The sequence below is a fragment of the Branchiostoma floridae genome, chromosome 11 (genome assembly GCF_000003815.2).
Source record: "Branchiostoma floridae strain S238N-H82 chromosome 11, Bfl_VNyyK, whole genome shotgun sequence".
Lineage (NCBI taxonomy): Eukaryota > Metazoa > Chordata > Leptocardii > Amphioxiformes > Branchiostomatidae > Branchiostoma > Branchiostoma floridae.
This window is the reverse complement of record NC_049989.1, coordinates 18,241,756-18,251,095: the sequence shown is the minus strand read 5'-3', so window position 1 is coordinate 18,251,095 and position 9,340 is coordinate 18,241,756. Positions and strand designations below refer to the sequence as shown.

Here is a 9,340-nt window from a genome sequence, read left to right as displayed (position 1 = left end):
CATGGGCTCTTCCCAGTAACCGCAGTTGTTAACTTGTGGTTGCATCCTTCTGTGTGGCTGCTGGAACTTTGTCTTTGCTTTGCCTTGACTTGGATTTGGCTTTGTCTTGGCATAATGCACTGTCTCTGCAGTCTGCATTGCCTTGATCTGTTTGTTTGTTGTCTCACTTGTCTTGCACTCTTCTAGTGCTGCTTGCAATGTGAGGTTTTTCTGCTTTAACAGTCGCATTCTCACCTTGTTATCGCAGATTCCGAGCACGATTCTATCGCGCAGCATCTCCTCTTTCAGAGCGCCATACTCACATGTAGACACTAGTTTCCTCAAGCGAGCCACGTACACTTCAATACTTTCTCCTGGTGCTTGTTCACAGGTATTGAACTTGTATCTCTCGTATACAGTGTTCTTCAGAGGCTTGAAGTGCTTATCTAAGGCGTCTATAATCTTATCTGGGTCTTGCCTGGGGTCTGCATCTGGCTGACCAGGGTCTGCTGGAATATCTAAGTTCCTTAGAATGTCCAGGCAATCTCTACCAATTACGGTCTTCAGTGTTGCTACTCGGATTTCCTTTGGTTTCTTGTTCTTCTCTGTAGCAATCTCATAGCTGGCCCATTCATCTTTGAAAATTTCCCAATTTTCTGATACATCTCCTGTCAGTTCTACAGGTTTGGGCACCGGCAATAGACGACTATCTGCCATGTTTACTTCAACAAATGTCCTTTGCCTGACCTGCCGCCTGTGCTTGTTTTGATGCTGTCACTTGCCGGCACGGTAACTAGACATTGACATATGCTTGTTCCTGGCACCTCTGACCTTAGATCATGCTCTTTAGCAGAGTTCCTACCTGTCAACTTTCCAGACGGTAAGGAATTTGTCCTTGGAACTAGGACACGCTAAGACAATGGAGCCGTTATGCCTGCGCACATGCCTGGCTCAGACTGTCTAGAAATTCTTCACAATTTCACAATGGAAATTCTTCACAATTCTTCACATTCAAGTTCTCTGGAGCTCTTTAGACTAGCATTCTTTGGATGCTATCTTTGAAGAAAGACATTAGACTTAGCTGCCTCCTTAGCAGTCGACTTTGGCTCTCTCTGTCCTTCCGTCTTGACTTGAGACTGTCTTCTTCTGTCTTCTTCTTCTGTCTTCTGCTCCTTTTCAGTTCCGTTTCGCCTTCTCAGTTCTCCTGAACTTGCTGAAGGGCACTTCTGACACCATGTTACTTTGTACGTCATGAATTACCACAGATTCACTGCATTTCCATGGTTTTATTCTACTTATGGTTAGTACGTACAAAGCGTGTATATGCTCAATGCAGTCCAGATGGCAAAGAGGGAGAGTCTCAGGTCTCAGCTTCTCTTGGTGGCTTGCTTCTGAATATGCATGATGGGCTATTCTATTACAATGGGTAGGGGTGTTAGCTCTATTCTTACTCTGTGTAACACCGTCTGTCGGCTGTTCAGGGTTTCAAGTTCCACCAGGTATGTGTGATTTGTCGTAGTATCGTGTGCTAAAATATATAATTTAGAGTAGAGTAGGGTAGAGATTCTCAGTTAGGTAGGAGTCTCTTGAAAACAAAACTCTGACAAAGGTTAACAATATTGTAGCATAACTAAAAAAGGTGATTGATGGATTGTCCTGAAATTGGGTAGATAGTTATGTCTTGTCCTATCTGTGGTGTCCTACTATATACTAAAGGACTCAGGGAGCACACGTACACACGTCCGTCTCCTACACTCTAAGGTTTAATCTACTTCCTACTCTGGCCTGGGTTACATATCTCTGGGATCTCCCTTGACATGTCGGCCTTGGTTAGCACATGTGCGGGTATGCTGGGGTTATGGATCTAGGTCACAACCAATGCTGATGTAATCTTAGTCACTACACTATCAAAGAATTGATAGGTACTTTGGGCCTTATGGCAAATTATTTTCCTTTACTTGTACTTTCTAAACAAGAGTTCCAAGACCTCATACTTGCGCCAAATAATGAAGACCTTTATTGTACAGTTTTGCCCAACCGAGCTAAATACAGGTCACAACAAGTCAAGATATATACATATAAAAGTATCACAAATCTAGTCTAACACAAAAGTTCGGCTTCTTCTCGCTTCTTGGTAATGGTGAAAATGTAGGACTGTATGGGTTTAGCTATGGTCGATTTGTCAAATCGCATGAGAAATATAAACTTGTCAGTGCTACTCATGTGTCTAAAATGAGGGAATCTATTTTCTATATAATTAAATAGAGTATTTCTATCATTGATTGACATACATATCGCAATCACCTTTTCGACTGACATGGAGGTTCCTCATTGATATTATTATTGTGTGCATAGGGTCCTCAATGGCATAAAAGAATTATGATATAATATCAGTTAATAATCTGGGCATGGAAAAAATACATAGTCGTACGTAGTCGAGGACACCATCATCTGCTGTCAGCACAGGAAGCAAGCTGGATCCTCCTAGTACTTATAACTTCTGGGTCGACTCCTCCATGCAGACCTAGGGGTAAAACTAAAAGTAGTGGGGTGGGTTAGTTAGACACTCATACCTAGGGCTGAACTCAGACACATGGGGGAATTTTAGGTGGCAGCTGTGTAACATGTCTGTAAGTTGTGTAACTGTAGATCACAGTATTTCTCTTCTCGATTGAAGTGCGCATTTTTTTTAACTTTTCAAAATCCCAAAGTGGTCACAAGGCATTACAGTTGGTCTTGTTCTGATGTTTTCAGCTATACCCGACAATCCGTTTCATGCATTTGTATGTACTATAATGTGGCTTGGCATCTTGTATGTATGACTATGAGATGATGATGCATGTTGGTTATTTTAAACCGTAGCGGCCAGAAAACACCCCTATCTTTGTGGAAATGTGGCACAGGTCATTAATACAGTTGCCATTTGTTAGCTGGTGGTAATTGGGGGGTTTCTAGGCAGATGTTGGGCTATGCATATGTTAGACTAACATGGCTTGACACAATCTGTTGATACTATAATGATAGTCTGATGGGAGTCTGGATCCAGTTTGGGACTCCAAGCAGATGTTAGGATATGTGTTGTTTTAATCAATGTCCACACACACTGTTGTCAATATGATGCTGCAGGAGTTTGTCAAGTTTGGGAAAAAATGTGTGTAAGTTCATCAGGAATAGCTATATTGCTTAGCATGCACTGTCTCTAACATGTGTTCACACAGGACTGACCATCATAGATGACTGACACAAGAGTAACTGCTGTATAGAGAGAGCAACTGCAACAAGACATCCACACCAAATCTGCCATGGCTCAGACAGATCCAATCTACACCACAGATACAACCAGGGGCTTTTATCTAAGATCTACACTAGTGGAAGTGGGGACTTCACTTCTAAAAAACATTTTTGAAGTGGAGGTCCAAAACATGAACCCTCCAAGTCTTCGTGAGCAGCTAAAGAAGCATGAGGGATATCTTCATGGTGGAAAACTATTCAAGAAACAAGGTAAAAATCACAGGGTAAACTTAAATCCTGGTCAGAAGAAAACACTGTACCCACCCAATGGTGATGTTCCAGATACTGCACAGGGGTTCGACATATCACTCCTAGAAGTCCTTTTGAAAGAACTTGTTTGGTTAGAACTCAGCAGAGATGCACTGTACTCAGTCGAGCGGGACAGACTTCGGCGCTTTAGAAACGAGAACTATGGACACATTTCAAGCACAAGCTTGTCTGAAGGAGACTTTGATAGGCTGTGGGAGGAGCTGACCAATATTCTGGTTGACCTCGGCGGGGACAGAGACAAGATTTCAGACAGGCTCAATCCCAGCATTGATCCTGAAATGGAGGAAACATATCTCAACCTGCTGGAGAAACTGTACAAGGAAGATATGGAGCTCAAAGACCTTCTCCTGGATCAGGTTCAAAGTCTGAAAAGTTTGTTAGAGGAAGTTCGTGATAGCCAGAGCCCAGGAACAGTCTCTGCTCCTTGTGAAGACTCAGATTCCATCACAGGTAAGATCTGTTGTAGTTTGTGGTGCCCTCAGTGTTTTTTAGACATAGTACATATTTGCCTTTGTTGGTTGGATTTTGACAAAATGAAGATTTCCAATGGTCAATTGCTGCACCTGTATCATACTTAACTGTTTTCCCACTTAGTTAGATGCAACTATGCCCATCATTCCTCTATACACGTCAGTGTAAAATAAAATTAATATCATGATGCCAATGCCAGTAGGAAAGTGATTTACATGTAGTCTTCTATTGCCACATTAGTGTTTCCAAAGCTTGATATTTCTGAACCTCTCCCCTTCCCTTGTTCAGAATCAACAAGGAAAAGGGCACAATCATAACTGTTTGGACAAATGTCAAGTTAGTTATGAGTTTCTTTTGCAAAACTTTTTTAAGTTTTTACTGACACTGACTGTACATACTTGGATCTGTATATCTGAGACAGGTTCTCCCCAACCCTGTACCAGCCAGCTAAAGAGGAAGGGGGAGGATGGAGATGAGATTCCTGTGAAGAAGCAACCAGCTCCTTTTGAACAGGAAGGTGAGAGGTTATTCAATGATATCTTATGGCAGTTAAATAAAGCTTCTGCATGACCCACAACAGCTGACATAAAAATTGCTGACCTGATTAGACCTTTGACCCCAATCTTTTTTTTGTGCTTCAATTATCACTTTGAAGAGTGTTGAAAATAACTGACAAGTCAAACAGGGAGTTACAGGGGTTAAAATTTAAAAATTTGGAAGGATCAAATCACAGTGAAAGAAGGTTAAAATCAAAGTTCCACTTTGAACAGAACCCAAAAATCTTCAGGTGTGTGATTCCCCTAACATTGATGTCTATAAACATGTATACCAGCTTTCACTCCATTTTGCATGTTGTATGTGTAATGATATATGTCTTGGTTATATTTTTCTGACTCTTCTACTTCCCTCATGACTTCAATATAAAGTAGCCTGGAAGCCTATTTGAGCTACTGATGAACAAAGGTTCAAACAAGATAACAATTTAAAGGGATGTACCTTTGTAATGGTAAAACTGTTCATGAGAGTGTTATAGTTTAAAAAAAACATTACATTTAACCCCTCTCTGTTCCCCAGAAGATCCTCCAGTTCAAGTTGGAGCTGCAGCAACAGGGTCTCCTTCATTGACAGGTGGGAATCTGGCTGTTTCAAAATTCAAATCAGAAATTAGGAAATCTCATCTAAGTTTGTATTGCCAGTAGGCTCTGTTTAGTTCAACACACAGTTTTGCTTTGAAATAATAAAAGCTACCGTGATAGAACAATAGGCCGAGTCAACTCTGTCCAATAACAATTACCAAGTATTCAAGCTGACAAGGTTTTTCCTCTGATATATCATTCTTAGACTCTTATTAAGTTGGAGGTTGAAAACAGTGTCCTTTCTATTCCAGATGTGTTGCAAACATCTGTGAAGACATACTATGAGTTGACACTGTCTTACTTCAAGCTTCTGACCTGGAATGACAACTTCACACTTACGCTCAGTGACATCTTCACCCAGTTAGAGTTGGTACCAACAAGTGAGAAACAACTCAAAACAGCCAAAAACTATAACAGGTCAGAATCAATGGGGGCAGAACAAAGGAAAGAACTGAAGTCGTTAGACGATTTGTTCAACCCAAATGTCACAGGACTGTCCACAGCACCAAGGTGTATTCTGATTGAGGGTGAAGCCGGAGGGGGAAAGACAACATTTCTGTCCAAAGAAGCCCTAGATGCTATCTCAATAAAAACAGAACTGGGCAGGCGGCACAAAATCGTACAGTTGATCCGACTTCGGGAGGTGAGAGAGGGGGAGACCATAGAGGAGATGGTGTGGGACCAGTGTGTTCCTGAAACAACTGAAGGTATTGATGTACAATCCATCAGAACAATCCTCAAGGGGAATGAGTCCCATGTGCTCTTCCTGCTAGATGGGTATGATGAGCTGCGGCCTGAGGCCAGGTCAGCCGGGCAGGCCATTCCCAAACTGCTGTCTGGCAAGTTGTACCCCAACAGCACAATTGTGATTACCTCACGACCCTCAGCAGGAGTGCAGCAGTACACCCGGCCAGACTGTCATGTGCACATCATGGGCTTCTCTAAAGAGCATGTAGGGAAATACATGCAGCAGTATTTCACTGTTGTTGGGAAGAAAGAACTGACAAAAGACCTTGTTGAAAATTTCAAAGAAAATGAGCTTTTGAACACATTAATACAGACCCCAATTTTCCTGATGTTTGTCTGTGTGTTGTGGGAGGAGGACCAAGATATGGTGTCTACAGGAACAATGACAGGGCTGTACGACAACCTGTTGACATGTCTGGTTAGAAAGCACTGTAAGCGGGAAGGAGTGGATATGCCAACAGAAGGGCTGCCTACAGAGGTTGCTGAGTCATTACTGCAGCTCGGCAAGCTTGCACTAGAGGCACTGCTAAAGAATGAAACCCTGGTTGATCTTACAAAAATAGAGAAAGAACAGGTGAATTGGGAGTTGCTGTTAAAGCTTGGTGTGGTCTCCTTGGAGCTGTCCTCCTCAAAATTGCATCCTAGGAAACAACTGAACTTTTCTCACAAGACCATGCAAGAGTTCCTGGCTGGACGATATGTTGCTCATGCTCTGTTGAACCAAGACATAGTAGAGCTGCTGCAGCTCACCTCCATAACCAAGGTGTTTGAACTCAGTAACCTGCTTCAGTTCACGTGTGGCTGTGACTCATGGGCAGCACAAGCTGTGATGGCAGAACTGAGCAATCTCAGTAAGAAAGAGTTTTCACACTTACAACCAGATGACTTTCAGAAGTCCCAACTACCTAACAAGCCAGAGATAAAAATATCAGTTGCAACATACCGTAGGTTCATGTGGCTCTGCCTGGATATCCTGAATGAAAGAAAAGAGCCAGACATACTGCAGGCTATCAGCACAGCCCTGCCAGTGATCATCGTGCACCCCCGCAGATACAGGGAACAACATGGTGCTCTGAAGTATTACATAAAATACATTGGGTCATCACAGCCAACCAATAGAATGATTCTGGAATTATGTTATCATGTTGAATGTTCAGAAGCTCTTCACTTCCTGGAACAGATTGTCACTTCCCCTGTTCCCGGACTGCGGGTAGACCTAAGGCTTAAGTTTGTAAGTTTTTACTCACCTGATGATACAGCTAGGCTGGTTTCAGTTCTGAAGAATGTTCCTGGTCTGAGGGCGCTGGATCTGTCAGACACAGAGCTAACACCATCATCACTCCAGCCACTTGTGCAGGGCTTCAGCCACATGTCTCTGTTAGAGGAGCTGGATCTTACTGGGAATGATGCCCTTGGTGATGCTGGGATGGAAGTCCTGCAGGCTGGGCTGTCCAGTGTTCCACACCTGGCTGTACTCCGTCTTGGGAAAGTTGACATGACAGCTGTGGGTATGTCATCCCTGGCTCCCTACATGTGGCACCTAGTGGGACTGAGAGAACTGGATGTAAGTTATAATTATTATACATTCAGTTATAATCATTGTACATTCCTTGCCACTGGGCTGAAATCTTTCACCACCATTCTCCCCATCTTCACAGCTATGCAAATGTTGGACCTCAGTACGAGTGGTATCAGCCCCACAGGCATGCACACACTGGTCCCTGCACTGTGTCAGCTATCCAGACTGATCAAACTGGACATCAGTGCTAATGCCATAGGAGACCCTGGGCTAGAATGCCTGGCTGCTATCCTCCACAATCTCACAGCCATGAAGATATTGGGTCTCAGTACGACAGGTATCAGTGACAGTGGAATATCATCCCTGATCAAAGCTCTGCCTCACCTGGTGCAATTACAGGTGTTGGATGTGAGTGACAATAATATAGGAGACTCAGGGATTATCTCACTGATGCAAACACTCTGCCAGCTCTGCAGTTTGGACATAGAACAAAACCCACCTGGTGACAAGAGTCTGGCCACACTACAGGACCTGAACATTGGGAGGAACAGTGGAATAACAGGAGCCGGACTAGAGAGGGTCGCACAGATCATCAGCACACTGCCGGCACTGACTGAGCTGGACATGTCTGGTCACGAGGACACACCTGCACACCTGCCTGACACCGCTGCCATTTCTCTGGCCGAGGCTCTACCCAGACTCCCTGCCCTGCAGGTGCTGGACCTGTGGCACATCTCCATGGAGCCTGCAGGGTTCCAGGCTCTGGTGCAGGCTGGTGAGGAACACCCAACACTGGAAAGTCTGTAGTGAGTTATACTGGTTGTCCTATAGGTATACAGTATTGTACCACTCTCATGGCAGGGTATTGTCGCTCACTCTGAGGAACCCCTCCGTTGAACCACACGGCAGCTTAAAAAGACCCTAATAGTCTAAACAAAATAAGGTATATTTGTTATCCTATAAGCATAACTGTACTGTATTGCAGGGTAGCTTAAAGGGACTCTGATATTGTATATTTGATGGACGTCTTAGTGATAAGATATGTAGATTGACCTTTGCATTACATTCAGGACTCTAGTGTACCATTAAATTTTAATGAATATTCCTAGATACGCAGCTGTTTTAGTAAACTTACTTCACTATGATGATGATTCTTCTTCTTCTAAGGAATGTAACCATTTTGAGTATGTCTTAACTTGTACTGTATGACACCAAATGGTTTAAAAATCATTCTGTTTATCATTTGTCTTACTCTATCATTTTGCAGTCAAAGACATGACAGCATTTAATGTTACTTAATATCTCCTTTTCCCACACACAGCTGCTCTGATGATCTAGTTCCTGAGGGAGCGGACAGCACAGCCAGCTCCCCGAGGCTGCAGTAGTACTGAGTCCCCAACATGCCGACCCGTTCTGTACATTGTCTCAGCTGAGGTCAGCATACTGTATTCATAAGGTTGAAGTAAATTATACTAACATGTTGCAAACATTCATGTAGAGCAGAATTTTGAAAGGACTTTTAAGCCTGGCCATGACTAAATAAAACATCACCCAACATCTGCTTGGAGACCATATCCAATCTCAACTCTTCATCTGCTTATTTGATGAACATCTGGACTCCAGACATACTGTCAATGGACCCTTCCAGCCGAATGCCATATCAAACATGTCAAAATAATAGAGTCCCGTTCTATTTCGAATACTCGGTCAAAAACAGCCCTAGTAGGACAGAAATGTACAAAGAAAAATACTATGCCTTTTTTGTTGAAGACTACACCGGCTGAGTATAGTTGTTTTGAGAAGGGTAGGCGCTACATTTTTGTACATACTATCATTACTTTGTTCCTGGTCAGGATTTACATGTAAAGCAGTGTATGTAGAAGAGACGGGACTGTATACAGGGTGTTATATTTTGGCATGTGGTACA

At 43.0% G+C, this 9,340-nt stretch overlaps 1 protein-coding gene across 1 annotated transcript in view; it reads left to right on the top strand.

Moving 5' to 3' along the window:
• Nucleotides 1-8,987, top strand: part of LOC118425303 (protein NLRC5-like) — an 18,937-nt gene extending 9,950 nt beyond the window's left edge. Inside the window, exons 2-6 of the mRNA XM_035834109.1 lie at nucleotides 3,198-3,990; nucleotides 4,433-4,528; nucleotides 5,086-5,139; nucleotides 5,399-8,219; nucleotides 8,735-8,987. Of these exons, the coding sequence (XP_035690002.1) occupies nucleotides 3,282-3,990; nucleotides 4,433-4,528; nucleotides 5,086-5,139; nucleotides 5,399-8,219; nucleotides 8,735-8,798 (3,744 nt within the window). The 5' untranslated portion in view covers nucleotides 3,198-3,281 and the 3' untranslated portion in view covers nucleotides 8,799-8,987. The remainder of the gene's footprint in view (nucleotides 1-3,197; nucleotides 3,991-4,432; nucleotides 4,529-5,085; nucleotides 5,140-5,398; nucleotides 8,220-8,734) is intronic.
• Nucleotides 8,988-9,340: the final 353 nt, after the last annotated feature.